Source organism: Peromyscus eremicus, chromosome 12 (genome assembly GCF_949786415.1).
Source record: "Peromyscus eremicus chromosome 12, PerEre_H2_v1, whole genome shotgun sequence".
Lineage (NCBI taxonomy): Eukaryota > Metazoa > Chordata > Mammalia > Rodentia > Cricetidae > Peromyscus > Peromyscus eremicus.
Genome location: NC_081428.1, coordinates 58,772,332 through 58,788,920, shown reverse-complemented (window position 1 = coordinate 58,788,920; position 16,589 = coordinate 58,772,332). Strand labels below are relative to the sequence as shown.

At 49.2% G+C, this 16,589-nt stretch overlaps 1 protein-coding gene across 1 annotated transcript in view; it reads right to left on the bottom strand.

Annotated features, from left to right (window-relative positions):
- The window catches only part of Pdia5 (protein disulfide isomerase family A member 5), a 93,588-nt gene extending 81,385 nt beyond the window's left edge, over positions 1–12,203 (bottom strand). The window contains exon 1 of the mRNA XM_059277104.1: positions 12,056–12,203. Coding sequence (XP_059133087.1) covers positions 12,056–12,091 — 36 coding nt within the window. The 5' untranslated portion in view covers positions 12,092–12,203. The remainder of the gene's footprint in view (positions 1–12,055) is intronic.
- Positions 12,204–16,589: the final 4,386 nt, after the last annotated feature.

Here is a 16,589-nt window from a genome sequence, read left to right as displayed (position 1 = left end):
CTCGCACCCAGAGTGGAACAAAGGGACCCACAGGCTGTCCCTGTCCTGTAAACACAAAGCTAGCTACAGTCTTAAACAGGCTGAACATCTGGAATCGGAAAATCCAAAACGAGGTCTATGCAGCACGGGCTTGCAGTGACCCTCTTTGGTCAGTCTCCCAAGCGCTGGGATTACAGATTTGTGCCGCCATGCTTGGGTTCAAACACAAGACTTCCAGAGTATCAACATGATAAGTGGACAATCGCACATCCAACTACACCTAATGTGTCCCAGTGCAAATGCAGGTAGGCTAAAAGAATATTCCATAAAATTACCTTCAGGCTACGCATACAAGATGCATTTGAAAGGGAAATGATCTTCAGACGTGGAACTCATCACCAAGACCTCATTATGTATACAAAAAGATTAAAAAAATACAACCTTGAAATACAAAATACTTCTGATCCCATCATTTCGGCTAAGAATCCTCAGTGTGTGTTTTGCTTCCTTGGAGAAATCACTCCTCATACTAAGGACTGCACAAGCCAGCTTCTCCCTGTATTCCACACAGCACAAATGTGGCTGTCAACCAGGGACAAGTCAGGGGCAGGACAATTGATCCAGGAGCCTATAAAAACAGGTTTGCTTATCCTGAAATTGCAACTGCGGCGCATTTAACCAAGACGTAAGTCCCTGAGGCTTTTAATGTTTTGGAAAACCTCTTCTAGGGCCAAGAGGGCTTTGGGTGACTGCCAGCCCGGTGTGCCAGGCCTGCTAACGAGGATGAACTGGTAGAAACACTGAATTAGAGAGGTGGAGGGGGGCAGGGGAGGAGGGCAGGGGAGGAGGAACAGGGGAGGAGGAGGTGAATTCCCACTCTGGAAACCCAATCAAGCCTCAAAGCTTCCCTAATTGATAAGAAAAAAAAAAGCAACTCAAGTGCTCCTGACCCGCAGTACACAGCCATGCTTTCATACGCACGACCACATTCTGTTCCCCAACCCACGTTTCCAGCCTTCCGGTCTCCACTCAGAAGCAGTCATAAAATCAATCTAGCGGGTGACACCTGCATCTTTTTCAAATGACATGAAACAGAAACATCAGGACGCCTAATAGGTGGCGAGAGTAAGCGTTCAGAGAAACAGTTACATCTGCCACTTGTGTTGAATACAGGGCGGGAGACTGACGGGGCACTCGTCTACGTCTAGCATGTGTGAGGCCCTGGGTTCAATCCCCAGTACCTCCACCAGGACCCCAAAAAGATGTGTACGTGTTCTGGCTATAAACCACTGCTGTGAGGAGCGGAACCACCAATCACACACACACACACACACACACACACACACACACACACACACACACACACACTTTAGGGGCATGAAAACTGAGGTTCAAAGCAATTAAAAGACTCGCCTCAGGCCAAGCCTAAGAGGGCACATGCAGAGCCTGCCCAGTGTGTGAACAAAGATCCTGTATTCTTCTCCACACCTGGCCGTGGGAACACTGCCACAGACATCTCTGGCGCTCTCCCCCACTCCCTAAGAAAAAGAGCCATGGGGCGGGCAAGTTCTCTTTCCCCTCCAGCCACTGAGGGTGACGGACTGAAAAGAGCCGTGACAGCCTGATCCATCTTCCTCCGTGAACCTGCATGCCTGCAATTCCCTGGAAGCCCTTCACAGAATACCGAAAACTTCATGGGCCTGGGCCAAGGCACACGGCAGGTGACTGGCGATACAGTGGCAGAATGGCATGCCGCCCCAGTCAGTGGAGAGCAGTAACCCTGCCCGCCAAATGACTGCCTGCCACACAAATTAACGCTCCCCGCTATAGTTTGGGTTTGGAATGTTCCCCAAAGGCCCAAGAGTACAAAGCTTAGCTCCCAACTGCAGTATATTATTGCAAAGCCAGAGAATCCTAGGACTCGGGCTCCTTCCTGCCTCTGCTCCACACTCGCCATAAGGTATACAGGTCTTTTCCACAGGCTGTCCCTGTAACAGATGGTACCGCCACAAGTCCAAGCCATGGGGCCCAGAGACCACGGACTCAAACCTAGGAAACCCGGAGCCAAAATAAGGCTTTCCTCCTCCTAAGTGAATTATCTTGGACATTTTGTCACAGCCATAAGAAACTGACTAAAACTAAATTTTCGGAGATCTCACTCCTTCCCCTTTTCTGAGATGTCTCACCGTACCGCCCTGGCTATCCTGGAACTCCCTATGTAGACCAGGCTGACCTCATACACACAGAGATCTGCCTGCCTCTTCCCAGGGCCTCCTGAGAGCTAGGGTTAAAGGCATGTGCTACCACGCACAGCAGTATCCGAACTGTTCAGTACATGCTTCCTGTAAATACAGATTTCTGGGCCTTACTCTACAGGTCTGAACGGCCCTGAAATAGGTTTTCATGCACATATTCTTTCTATGTATATAAGCTAGTTCAGGTTTACTGACCAAACCTTTGCTGGGGAAATCAACACACTCTCTTAAAGTGGATTTTAGCTACAGCCTGACTGGAGAGGCTGCCACTGATGCATCTTTTAAAACCACTCTCTCAGGACCCCCATGTCACTCCCATCCCCATTCATGGTCAGAACTTTCTATCGCTTCCCTGTCCAGTCCTCATACCTCTGAAATCTGGCCCCTGCCCCTGGGATGGCTCAACAATGTCCCTACCCCACCAACCCTGTGGCTGTGAGGTTCTCGCAGCCTCTGAGTCCTCTGTGACCCTCCGGTCTCCCCTCTAGATCTCCTGTCCTCTCCCTCTATATATATATACACTGAGGCTTCTCTGGGCTCACTCAGTCCTCTCCTTTGTCCACCCCACACTTTCCACAGGCGATCTCTCTGTAGAAAAACACTCCTAAACTAATGTCTCCAGCCTAGGCATCCATTCTGGGCAACACACTCACTTCCTGCTGTCCTGGTTTGCCTTCTGTTCCTGTGATTAAAAACACTCTGACCAAATACAACTTGGGGAAGAAAGGGTTTATACTTCATCTTACACTTTCAGTTCACAGTTCCTCATTGAGAGAAGTCTGGGCAGGAACTCAAGCAGGGCAGGAGCTTGAAAGCAGAAACTAGAAGAATACTTGCTTACTGGCTAGCGCCCAGACTCACATTCAGTTACCTTTCTTATACAGTCCAGACCCATCTGCCTAGGGATGGTAGTACCCACAAGGGGCTGGGCCCTCCTCAATCAATCAGCAACCAAGAAGATGCCCCTCTCCCCCCCACATGCCCACAGGCCAGTCTGATGAAGGCAATTCTTCCATCGAGGTTCCCTCTTCCCAGATGTGTCAAGTTAACAACTGAGATTAGTCATCACATCTGCTCACTCAGCAGTTCTTACTGTGGGTTCAAGGATCAGTTAATTGTTAAAAAGACCTAATTCCCATATAAACCAATATTGAGCATATTTCAAAGTTTTACAATAAAGATGCATTAAAATAACAACACTAGGTCAAACGGGGATATAAGGAGGTAAGCTCAAAAATATTTTTTTGAAAGAGGTTGTTAGAAAGTAACATACCTAGGACCAAATTAGATACCAGGAACAATTGGGTTTCTCTTCCAGTTCACACAGATCATTTGTAGCCTCCCCCAGTCCTGATTGTGGGCCCTGAAGACTAAGCCGAGCTCTCTCCCCAGGGCAGCAGATAGCCTTCAGACGGACTTCATACACAGCGCTATGCTATGACACCAAAAGTTCACAGACTGAGGGCTGGAGAGACGGCTCAGTGGTTAGGAGCACTGGCTGCTCTTCCAGAGGACCTGGGTTCAATTCCCAGCACCCACGTGGCAGCTCACACCTGTCTGCAACTCCAGTTCCAGGGGATCCAATGCCTCTTCTGGCTTTGCACATGGTGCTCAGATATGTGCAGGCAAAACACCCACACTTACTACAGTGAAAATAAGTAAGTCTAAAAAAGAAAAAAAATAAAGTTTACAAATTCTCTTTTACTTCCAAATCTTGGCTAATTTTTCTCTGCATCTGTACCTATGAATTTGACCTTGTTTGGTGCAGAGGATCGAACCCAGGGCTTCGTTTATGCATTCCACCTCTGTGTAAGCCCTCTACCACTGAGCTACATTACATCTCTAGTATTTTGGAGCAGTGTTTCACTATGTGGCACAGGCTGGCCTGCAACTCATGAACCTCCTGCCTCCACCTCCCACATGTTATCATATACAGTGAGCACCACACCAGGCAGGCGAGTCTGTGACCCTGGGTGGAGAAAAGGTCTAGCCTTATTTCCGCTAACATCGGCCAACTTGTAAATGCACTAATGCTCTCTGCAGCTTAGGAATGGAGGTGGCACATGCCAGCAGTGACTGCAGTCACGGACTCCACCGACGGAAATCACCTTTTCTTCCTTGGAGCAGATAGCCTCCTGTGCTGTTTATGATAGGACCACCGCTCTAAATAACAGAAATTCTCAAACCTGCCATCCAGATCTTATGTAATTCACCAACCCAGCAAATCCATTACCAACAAGTTACGGCCATCTTACTCAACATGTGTTGTATTTCTAACTGCTTTCCTTTATAAATCCACACATGCTGGGACCTTTACAAACACTATTTGGAGGCCTTTCCTCAACTCCCTGCATCAGGTGGGGGATGGTAAGCCATCCTCTTGTCACTGTGCTTTCTCTCCCCGCAGCTCATCTCTGAGTGACGTCACTGATATTTGACTTGGCCACTGGAGGAAAGGTGGCACTGGTCTGATTTATCAGTATAGCCCAAATGTCTCAGCACAGGACTCAGCTCATAAAAGTTTTCAAGGAAATAGCTATTCTAGAAAGAAGAAGAAGAAGAAGAAGAAGAAGAAGAAGAAGAAGAAGAAGAAGAAGAAGAAGAAGAAGCAGCAGCAGCAGCAGCGACTGTCATATGGCCAAACTCCTGTCACACCCTTAGGATGCTGGCGCTGGTCCAGTTCCTCAATGGGCACATAGAATATTCTGCCCAGGATGCAGCAAGATGAGGCCCTTTGATGAAAGGAAGGAAAACCCCTGGGGACCCTTGCCTACCCGACCTAACAATGGAGGTTACCTCTGGGCTAGGATTCTGGGTCACCTGTACATTTGAAGCCCAGCTTATCCTCTCCACCTGGACCCTGTGAGCACTGCCAACCAGGACTGAAGGACCCTCTGACAAACAGGATGCTGAAGGGCTAGCGGAATGGCGGCACTCTTTGGAGGGGAGGGAACTCCACCCCTGCTCCAGAGAGCTGTAATGAGCTGAAAAGTGCACATACAGCCGGGGCCTCGGTGTGACTCCGAGGAATAAAAAAGATGTAAAAAGGCTATTCTAACCTCATGCCATCTGAGTGTCGTTAGCCCCCCGGTGCACAATGGCAAAGCTAATGGCCAGTAAGAAGTGCTGGAAGACTGGCATGTGGCGGAGGGTGGCCAAAGGGGATGCAAACCTGAGCTACTTGGAGAGGAGGAAGCCAGCTGGTACCTAGCCAATGGCTCCTCCCATGCTATGGCCATCAGGAAGCTACGGGGCAAGTGACACCGCCACTCCAGAAAAACAAGGCCAGCTTGGCTGCTTAAACACTCAGGGCAGCCGATGCGCCTTCACCTTCTGAGCCACATACCCTCCGTTCTTTTTTGTTTGCTTTTTCGAGACAGGGTTTCTCTGCATCGTTTTGGTGTCTGTCCTGGATCTCGCTCTGTAGACCAGGCTGGCCTCGAACTCACAGAGATCCGCCTGCCTCTGCCTCCCGAGTGCTGGGATTAAAGACGTGCGCCCCGCTCAGCTCCATACCCTCCATTCTTATGAAAGGGCACTGCTCCCCACCTCAATCCATAGACTAATCCCTCTCTGGGGTCACAGTATTTAACCAGCTAAACTCACCATTATTAGCATAGGACTTAACACCACACTGAAGAGGGTCACATGGATCAGCCAGGTCAACCCTAAGTCCCTCTACAAGCATAAGATTTGTCACAACTCCAGTCACTATAACAAACAGCCAGAGACTTAGGAGCATGCTGCAAGACAGGACCAGCAGAAGGGACAGAGCAGCCCACCACGGGGCAGCAACAACAAGCAAGCGGGGGTGGGGGGAGGTGGGGGCGAAAGTCGGGGGTGTAAAAACGTTAGGGCTCCTTCTGTCCCCAACTGGGTCCAAAATATAGCAGCAGCGAGAGGTTAGGGCAATACACAGCGTAAAAGAACTTATGTTCTTCTTCCAGCTGTTTCTAACCTGGCCACTTGGTTTCAAAACCAAGCACACAGAACAGCACCACAGAACAAAACCACAAAGCTGGGGTGAAACCCTCTAGGGATTAATGTGGTCTGCTCGGTGTGTCTCTGTCCCAAGAGAGGATCGACTTTCAGAAGGAAGGAGGAGAAACACAGACTTAACCCCTCAGCCTCTTGGTAGGCACCAACCAATCCCCGGGTGTCTCCACATAAAGAGGGGGAGGTCAAGGTCAGCAGCAAGAGGCCCCCAAGGAGAACCCCAGCAGCACAGGCCCCACCGCGTGGCACCTGTATCACATGGTCTCTGGCTCACACCGGCTAGTCTGGCCCACCAATGCATATGACCTACTATTCTCTACCAACGTCCTATGCCTCGTATTCAACAGCTCGCTGTGATGCTAAGGCTCCTGTGGATGTCAAGCCCTGTGCTGCCCGCCTGCTTCTTGCATTGTTTCCGCCCAGCAAAATGGATACTCTTGCCACCATTTACAAACAAGTGAAGCAGGGCCCAAGGCCATGCAGCTACAGAGTATCAGCTGGCTGAAAGCTGGCTTTCTTTCCAACACATCACACTTGACTCTAACACATAACAAGGAGGGAAACGAGAAGAAAATGTTCTGGGCAAAGCAACTCAGCCTTTCCCCTCAATCCACTGTCCCACGGTGTTATTAAAAGGACCACCTTCATCTCTCTCGGGCCTACAGAATCCAGTCTCAGGGCTTGGCAGACACTTCCACTTTGCCATTCTTATTCCCCACCACCAGACTCTAGGTTCCGCTTCCCACCAGCTGGACCTCTCTCCTCTCTTGCTCACATCTCAGTCTTGGAGGCTTCCTTCCCTGTTGGCAGTGTTCACTCTATCCACCAAATGCTCCTCCATTACCCAGATGCCCGGGCCTGGGCTAAGTGCCTATCACACAACAACCAGGCAAGGATCGCAACAGTCACAGAGTCTGAGCTCCACCCTCCCTGTGAGACCAACTCTTTCCTGGGGACATCTCTGGTCACTCAGCACCCATCACCTGCCCTTGGCCTAAATCCCCAGCTGTCAGCACTTGGCATCCACGTAGAACTCAGCCATAGCTCCACCTATACACCCCACACATCTGTTTGAAGACTTCTTTGGTAATGTGTTTATTTCTGTGGGAAAAGTGCACTCTAAGCTCCAAGCAGCATTATCAATGGCAATTAGGTCCCCAGGCCAGCCCACAAAGGCCTATTAAATATATAATGGTGCCAGAGAAAAAGAGAACCTGCCTGACTGTATCCTAAAAGCTCTGCAGGCGAGGCCACGGGGCGAACATGCCTTCTGAGCCTGCACCCACCGTCCCCTGGGCTCGGAGCTTTCCAGCCGCCACAGGGACAAATGCACCGGAAGCAAGCTGGAGAAGGGGAATGGGAGGAACACAATTCATAATTCAGCAGGCCTGGCTCTCCTCTCGGTTCCGCTGAAGGCTGAGGGGGGTGAGGTGGAGTTCATGGGGGGAGTGCTTGTCTAGTGTGCGTGGGGCTCGAGGTTCAATTCCCAGCACCGCAACGTAAAGACCACTTCTCAGATGTCACCAGCTCATGGACTGTTTTTTAAATGTATTTGTAAATATAATATGTATTGTCTATTTTTATATAAATGTCTTCAAGAATGGGCTTTTTGATGTGAAATCTCAACATACTACCATTAGGTTCGGTTTCCAAAGACACTAAACATCCAATCCAAAATATAGACATGGAAAACTACGTGTGTGTGTGTGTGTGTGTGTGTGTGTGTGTGTGTGTGTGTGTGTTGCTGGGGAGTGAACCCAGAGCCTCCCACATTCTAAGCAAGTACTCCGCCACTGAGCCACAGTCAAAGCCTTAGGCAAGTTTTATTTATTTATTTAAGTATTTTAGTTTTTTGAGGTTTCTCTGTGCAGCCTTGGAACTGACTGTGTAAACCAGGATGATCTCAAACTTAAGAGATCTACCTGCCTCTGCCTCAGGAGCACTCGGATCAAAGGCATGTACCACCACCGCCCAGCTCCTAGGCTAGTTTTTAAACTGAAAATATTGTGATTCATTAAAAAAAATCCATTCACTGTTATTATTTTTGCAATCTGTTTGTACACTACTGAAAATTCTACCACAGCCAAGCAGAGTCCTTGGCCTGACATTTGAGAGCCATTGAACTTGGAGACAGCCACTGAGCTCTGACAGGACAGTTCTTATCCTGTGATTGCCCACTATATAATAAAGCATGTGTGTGCGGCCCTAGGGGAAGGTTGGGCTGGGCAGGGAGCTCCAGCTGCACAGGAGGAAAGCGGGCTCTTAGGTCAAGTGGTCCTGGCCTCTCTAGTCTGGGAGCTTCTGTGGCTAACTTGTCCCAGGTCACTGGGGACTTTTCTAGAAGACTAAAAAAGGCTGCCAAGAAAGCCTTTAAATGTTTTTAAACTTTTCTGACCATAAACATATATACATATATATCTCACTTAAAAAATATAATAAATAATAATCAAAGAAGTAAACAAAAGTCACCCACCATGTCACCTTCTAGAACAATCAGTATTTCAATGTTCTAGTAGTTCTTCGTACACAACTTCATCCTCTCTGAAGTCTAGTTCTGTATCTTGGCTTTTATAACTGAGCATTTTTCCTCTTTAGATGGTCTTCATCCACAACTTAGCATATCTGAACAATAAGCATTAATTGTATTAAGCATATTCCTTACAACCACGGCAACGGACCAAATGTTTGGTGTACCCTAAAATTCATATGTTGAAATCCTAACCCCGTCCACACTGTGATGGGAATGAAGAGTTGGGGCCTTAGGAAGGAATCTATATGAATAGGATCAGTGCTTTTAAAGGGGACCCATGCAAGGCGGTGGTGGTGGTGGTGGTGGTGGTGGTGGTGGTGGTGGTGGTGGTGCACACCTTTAATCCCAGCACTCACTCGGGAGGCAGAGGCAGGCAGATCTCTATGAGTTCAAGGCCAGCCTGGGCTACAGAGTGAGTTCCAGGAAAGGCACCAAAGCCACACAGAGAAACCCTGTCTCAAAAAACAAAAAAAAAAATACGGGGGTGGGGGTTGCCAGAAAGCTCTCAGGTCCTCTCTGTTACACAGGATGCAAGAAATCGGCAGTCAGCAGCCTGGAAGAGAATCTGCCCTAGGACCTGACTAAGCTAGGGCCCTGACATCAGTCATCCAGCATCTGAAACAGTGACAAACAAATCTGTCATTATCAGGACCCAGTCTACGGTGTATTTATTATAGATGCCCAAACTAACAAAGAAACATAACTTTCTAAAGTCTGAAAGAAGCCAGAAGGTATTACACCACACCGCTACTATTGAGTAATTAAATTACTTCCATATTTTGCTTTTATAAAAGATGTAGTACATGTCCAGCCCCGTACACAAATCTCTGTAAACCCCTTCCCATCATAGTTTCCTTTATTAGAGAGAGGTGGCTCCGAAACCCCCAGTGGGTGCCTGAAACTGCAGAATGTACAGAACACAGAGACTTTTTCTCTCACACACCCATATCTGTGATCAAGTTTAATTTGTAAATTAGGCAGAGATCTAAAATAACTAATAATAATGAAATACAGAAGTTATTACTATCCTGTCATAAAAAGTGAATGTGGTCTCTCAAAATATCATTTGGTACAATGCTCACTTCTTTTTTTTTTAAGACATGGTGCCTTGGCCTGAAATTCTGAGGATGACCTTGACTTCCTGATCCAACTGCCTGGCTTTGCACCACACCCAGTTTATGTGATGCTGGGATCAAACCCAGGGCTTCCCATATACAAAGCAAGCGCTCTGCCCTCTGAGCTGTCTTCAGACCCCACCTTCTTCTCACTGACCACAGATAACTTAAAACTGGACAGTGAGACCATAGATACGGGGGATACTGAATTTCTTTCTTTTTTCTTTTATTTTTTTTACAGTATTAAGAATTGAATCTAGCACATGCTAGGCAAGCACTCTGTCATTAAGCTATAGCCCTCACCCTACCTTTTTTCCCACTGGAGACAAGGTCTGTCCAGGCTACCCTTAAACTTACTCTGTAGCCCAAACAGAACTTTCGATCCTCCTGCCTCAAATCTCCTGGATTCCAAGCCTGTGCCATCAGACCCAGTAAGTACTTTTTCATATCCCTTGAGCCACACCCAGTGGCCTTCAGTCAATCCAGAGTGAACAAAGAATCCAAAGTGCTCCCAGGGACCTTGGAGGCCTTTATCAGATCCACATGGCCCGACCTGCAGTCACTTATCACTGCTGGATTCCAGGCTCACATCCCTCTACCTCACACCTGCCAAGCCAACTCTAGGCTTAGGGGAAAGAGACATAAAATGCCTGTTTAGGACTCCCAGCTGCCAGTGCTTTGAGCAAACCTCAATGCTCTTTCATGTTGCCCGTGGGGTACCTGCAGACCTCCGCCTCGGAAGTAGTATACTACACATTATTCCTGGACTCTGCTCCGCCCACTTCAGGAATGCCACAGGGACTCTCCCTCAAACATATGGCTCTCCCCAGGCAGGCTACCAGCAGGAAGGGCACTAGCTCTTCCTGCTCTTGTCTCTCATTATTTGCTCACAGTATTGACTGCTGCTCAGCCGAAGGCGACACCTGACAGCAGGCACAAAGTGTAGTTTGCTCCCCACCCCAAAATTCAACCAGGTGGCAAACAAATGTGGTTGATAAATGTTTACAGAGTAAAAGTTCAGACTCCTGAGCCCTTGTTTTTACTGGAGGGAGGGAAAAGGGAAGAAAGCAGAACCCTCCTCCCTCAGAGTTCAAGGACTGACATCCTGATGGGAGTCAGACCTACTGGCTCCAGGAAACTGATGGCAAACATCAAGGCCACCACCACCACCCTTACAGGGTCTCTCGTAGAGGGAGGACACAGCGCAGGGAACAGAGAGCTTCCTTTGCCACCTACTTCCACCCAAGAGAAAACTCGCGGCCACTCCTTACTGGTGACCCCCAAAGGACAGGGCACTGGGAAATAAAAGTGTTTAAAGCCACTCACCCCTCACCCCCCTCACCCCCCGCCCAGCATCCTCGCCACACCCAAAGGGAAAACAGCAGAGTGGCAGGGGCAGGAAGTCTTCCGAACTGATGGTAGTGGTAGTGGGAGTAACAAGGATGGACCCAACACGAGGAAGACAAGAAGTTATGAGAGAGATGTGGAAAAAGGCAACAACATCCCGTCACACATCCACAGCCACACCTCAGTCCCAGGGGCACACCCATCCCCACTTCTCCGGGGGATGCCCCGGAAAGTCTCCCATCCCCACACGGTATGCACCCCGGTCCCCCCCTCCTCCACTCCTGTATCACTCCAGGATCATTTTGCAGTCTGCGGAGCTTGTCCCTCCGACTCCTCAGCGGACCTAGCTGACAACCTCGTTAGCGGGTATCTTTACTGTCCCCATCTCGTGGAAGAAACGCAGACACGTTTAAAGATCCGCGGCGCCACACCGCTCGAAAGTGGCCCGGGCTGGAGCCGGCGTCACATGGGTATGGGAGCAGAACTCCTGGAGGTGGCGACCCCACCCAGCCCGCTACTCGCCCTTTCTCCCGAGGTCCAACCCACGAGCAAGGTATCCTGCTGCGCAGGTGGCAGGGAGCTTCCACCCGGCACTCACACAGGTGCAGGCGCCGCCCGGGAGGGTCCTGCCTTGGCTGAGGGCGTCCCAGACCTGTGCCCCCGCAAAGTTGTGCTGGACCGCGAACCCTGAGCAAGGGATCACCCGGCCCGGCCCGGGCGGGGCACAGAGAACCAGGACCCCGCTGCCACCCGGCGCGCACGCCCCCAGCCACCCCGGACCGCACGCGCCCACGGCCACGCGGAGCGCACGTGTCGCCGGCCCGGTGCCTCACCCCGATCGCCAGTAGCAGCCCCCACGCCCGCGCCATCCCCGCCGCCTCCTGCCGTCTGCGCCCGGCTCCCGCGCACGCCCGCCAGCTCCACCGCGGCCAACAGCAACCGCCACTTCGCAGCCGCTCCCCGCCTCCGAGTTCCCGGTGCCACGTCTGCCAAAGCATGCGCACCAGGCTAGGAGAGGCGGCCCGGAGAGGTGCCTGCCGGGAGTCGTAGTTCACGAGCCGCTGAGGGGGACTCCTCTGCATTGGACTTTGCTCTGGGGACACAGAGCAGCAGCTGTGGGGAAGTGGGGCGGGGAAGCCGGGGAGTAGGGCCAGTGGTTCACTTGGAGACCTTGCTCTGCGCACGGAGCTTCAGAACCAACAACTCACTCTGCCCCCAAAGTTAGTTTACCCACTCTGAGGACTAGGAGGCAACCCGGAGAATTCCAGTCATTTGACTGTAGATACTAATTGTAAAGTCTAGCGTGGCCTCTGGAGAATAGGAAAAGCCCTCTGCTTCCCAGGCTCCGACCCTTCCTCTTTTTTTCCTTGGCAAAATTTTATTGAGAGGTCTGGAAACAATTTAGAGATCCCTAAAAAGTTAAGCATAGATTACCATATGATTCACTTATTATTCCTTAGGCATAAGCTCAAAAGAATTGAAAAGGGGCCGGGCGGTGGTGGCGCATGCCTTTAATCCCAGCACTCGGGAGGCAGAGCCAGGCGGATCTCTGTGAGTTCGAGGCCAGCCTGGGCTACAGAGTGAGTTCCAGGAAAGGCACAAAGCTACACAGAGAAACCCTGTCTCGAAAAACCAAAAAAAAAAAAAAAAAGAATTGAAAAGGGTACTCAAACAGTACTTGCACACACCAATGTTCCTAGCAGCGCTGTTTACATTAGCCAAAAGGTAGAAACAACCCAAATAACCTCAATGGACAAATGGAGAAAATGTGATATATGCCCACACAAAAGAATACTATTCAGCCAATAAAAAGAAGGAAGTGCCACCATGTGAACAAATACCAAAATATGATGCTGATTTTTAAAAAGACAGATACAAAAGGTCTCACACTGTATGGTTACATTCATGTAAAATATCCAAAGTTTGTAAAAGATATGGAGAGTGAGCAGATTATTGGTTGACCTGGGGAAAGAGAAAAAGGGTGACTATTTAATGGATTCAGGGAATATAGAGGGGGAGGGGCTGTTCAACATTGTGAGTGCATTAAATATCACCAAACTGTGTACTTAAAAATGGCAAATGAATGTTAGTTACTTGAGTACAAATTGTAAAATGGGGGCTGGAGAGACGGCAGAGCCCTTGCTGAGCTTACAGTCCACAATTTGGTTCCCAGCATTCATGAGGCAACACACAAGCATCTGTATCCCCAGTTCCAGAGGCTCTGATGCCCTCTTCTGACCTCCAAGGGCACTGGGCATGCATGTGGTACCCACAGATACATGTAGGCAAAACACCCATACACATAAAACATTTTTTAATGTAAAAAAAAAGGTCCTCTTTTGGATCCACTTTGCCATGCCTGCCTTCAGCTAGTCATTCATTTAGGAATGTTTGTGGGACACCTACTCTGTCCTGAGGATGCAGATGGACAGTGGAAGTGTACAGTCAGGAGTTTGGAGATGATCTCTGAATAAACCTTGCCCGCTGTCCACAGGTTCAAGGCCACATCTAGAAGTCACCCTTGCCTCACCCCTTCTCAAGAGACCCATCTAATTCCTTGTTATGTCCTGTCCATTCTACCTCCAAAATCCAGGTATTCTGCCACCCCCTGCTGTCACCGGTGTGTCCCGCCTACACAAGGGTGGCAGCAGTCTCTAGTGTGTGCCTGCTATTCCTAATAATCCATGTGGTAATGTCACTTGAGTCTTGCTAGTCACTTCCAAAAACCTTTTCAATGGTCCTCTGTTACCCTTCAAACAGTGGCTCTCAACCTTTCTAATGCTGTGACCCTTTAATACAGTTCCTCATCTTGTGGTGACCCCCCAACATAAAATTATTTTCGCTGCTACTTTATAACTGTAGTTTTGCTAGTGTTGTGAATTGTAATGTAAATATCTGAAATGCAGGATACCTAATATGCCATCCCTGTGTCATTTGACCGCCTACTGGGGGTCTCGACCCACAGGTTGAGAACCACTGCCTCAGACTACCAACCCCCTCCAGGACCTGCAGCCCTGTGTCTGCCCTCTGGACTTCATCCAGATCCTCATTCCTCTCCAGCCAACTCAGCTTCTGTCACTCATACCTTTATTTCCTGGGACCCACCCCCAGAGCAGCTCCTACTTCCTGTTCTTTCCAGGCCTCTGTTTGACTGGCACATTCTAATCCTCCTGGAGCTCTCCTGTGTCCCCATCCACAGCGAACCATAAGACAAGACAATTTCACCCTCCCCTCCCTGAGGCCCCTAATTCCCTAGCTCTCTACCCCTGCTTTGCCTGCACTGACCACACAGTCTGAACTTTTCATTCTGTCTCTATTCACGGGTTCTACATTCATAAGTTCGACCTACTGTGAGTTTAGAACGTGCTGTAAAAAGATCTCCAACTATACTGACCCTGCATAGGATCAGTTATTCCTTGTTATTGTTCCCTAAAGATTACAATGTAGCAAAGCATTTGCATTGCATTAGGTATCGTAAGTAACACAGCGAGGATGTGAAGTGGACAAGAGGTATACACAGGTTCTGTGCAAACGCGAAGCTGTTTTACACGAGGCACTTGAACAACCCTGGAGTTCATTGTTTGTGAGGACCGTGGGGGTGTTCTAGGAACCATCCCCAAGGATACTGAAGGACAACTGTATTTTGTTGTATTTGTTATCTGTTGCTCCACCAGGAATATGTTTCCCTTTTTCTTACCATCCCACTTCCAGAGCCTGAGACAGGACCTGAGCCACGGGTGTTTCCAGTGCTGCGTGGGTGAACAGCCCTATGAAGTCCTGTTGAGGCACTTTAGAAATTTCTAAAGCAGGTGGGGAACATGGCTTCCTCGATGCACTCGGCAACTTCAAGCTCACAACCCACATATGGGAAGGTGAGCCATGTACCTCTTCTCTGTGAGTCTATTTCCTATCTGCAAAACGAAGTTTGTGAGAAAAACTAAACCTCTCTCTGTTGTAAGCATTGCAATCCTTGGGATCCTGAAGTCGGGAGCCAAGGAATACCACAAGTCACTGTAAGTGTAGCAGTTTACAGCCCTGCTCCAGGGAAAGGTTTCCCCAATGTAACAACTCTGCTGAGGCAGGGGAGGGTTTCCCCAATGAAATTGTTACAGTTCTGTTCAGGTCCCCCGGAATACAACAACTCAGCTGAAGTGTTACAGCCTTGCTCCCTCCGCTCCACCCAGGCTCGGTCTCTGCTCTGGCGAAAGAAGGTCGTGAAAGGGAAGAATCCACCAAGATAGTTGCCTCTGTCAGGGTAGAAGGCAGAAGCAAAGTGAACAAGCTCGGGCTTATATGGGGCTTCTTAGGGGCGGAGTTTTTCTAGGGAGAAGATTTTCAGGCTGGCAATTGGTCAGATTTCAGTCGCTTAAGCTTGGACAAGCTCAGATTGGCTACAGTTTGTGATCAGGGAATTGGTTTTCTGCTCAGGGATTGGTTCGTTTTCTGCTCAGTTGGTCAGGGGCATATTGGGCTCTGGTTTCAGGGTCAAACCGTTTCTTTCACTGGCCGTTTTTTAACCTTTTGGCTCTAATTTCAGGGCCAGGGCATATTTCTTTCACTGGCTTTGATTTTAGGGCCAAAGTTTGTTTTTCTGGCACTGGTTTCAGGATCAGGGTGTTTCTTTGGTTCTGGGTTCAGGGCTAAAGTGTTTCTTTCACTGGTTCGGGTCTCAGGGCCAGGGTGGATTTCTTTCACTAGCTCTGGTTTCAGGGCCAGGGTGGGTTTCTTTGGCTGGCCATTTTACCATACACCTGTGTTAGTGTTGTGTCCTTGTAACAAAATGCCCCGCAAGAGCATCTTAAGGAAGGGATTGTTTGTGTCGGCTCGGTGTTTCTGGTGGGGAGGGCACGGAGAAGCACAATAATTCTCACCACGTTGACCAGGAAGCAGATCCAGAGATGCCCGTGCTAGCTGATGTGCTTCCTTTCTTTCCTTATTCAATCTGGATCCTCAGTCTTTGGGAAGCCTATATTCAAGGTGGGTCTCTCCCAGACCCCCTTACTTAACCATCTCTGGAAACATCTTCACAGATGTGCCTACAAGGATGCTTTCCTAATTACCCGGTTAGCTTTAACTATCAGCTTGTCACAACCTACCATTATCTAGGAAGAGACTCTTTACTGAGTTATCTATATGATATTGGCCGATGGGCGTGTCTGTGGGAGATTGTCTTCATTGTTAATTGGCAAAGGAGGGCCCAGCCCACCACGGAAGACACCATTCCTTGGGCAGATGGTCCTTGTCTTAGTTAGGGTTCCCAGTCCTGTGGTAAAACACATGACCCAAAGCCACTTGGAGAGGAAAGACTTTATTTATGTCCTTTGTCAGAAGCAATGCTACGTGGAATAGTAACCAGGATTACCTTCA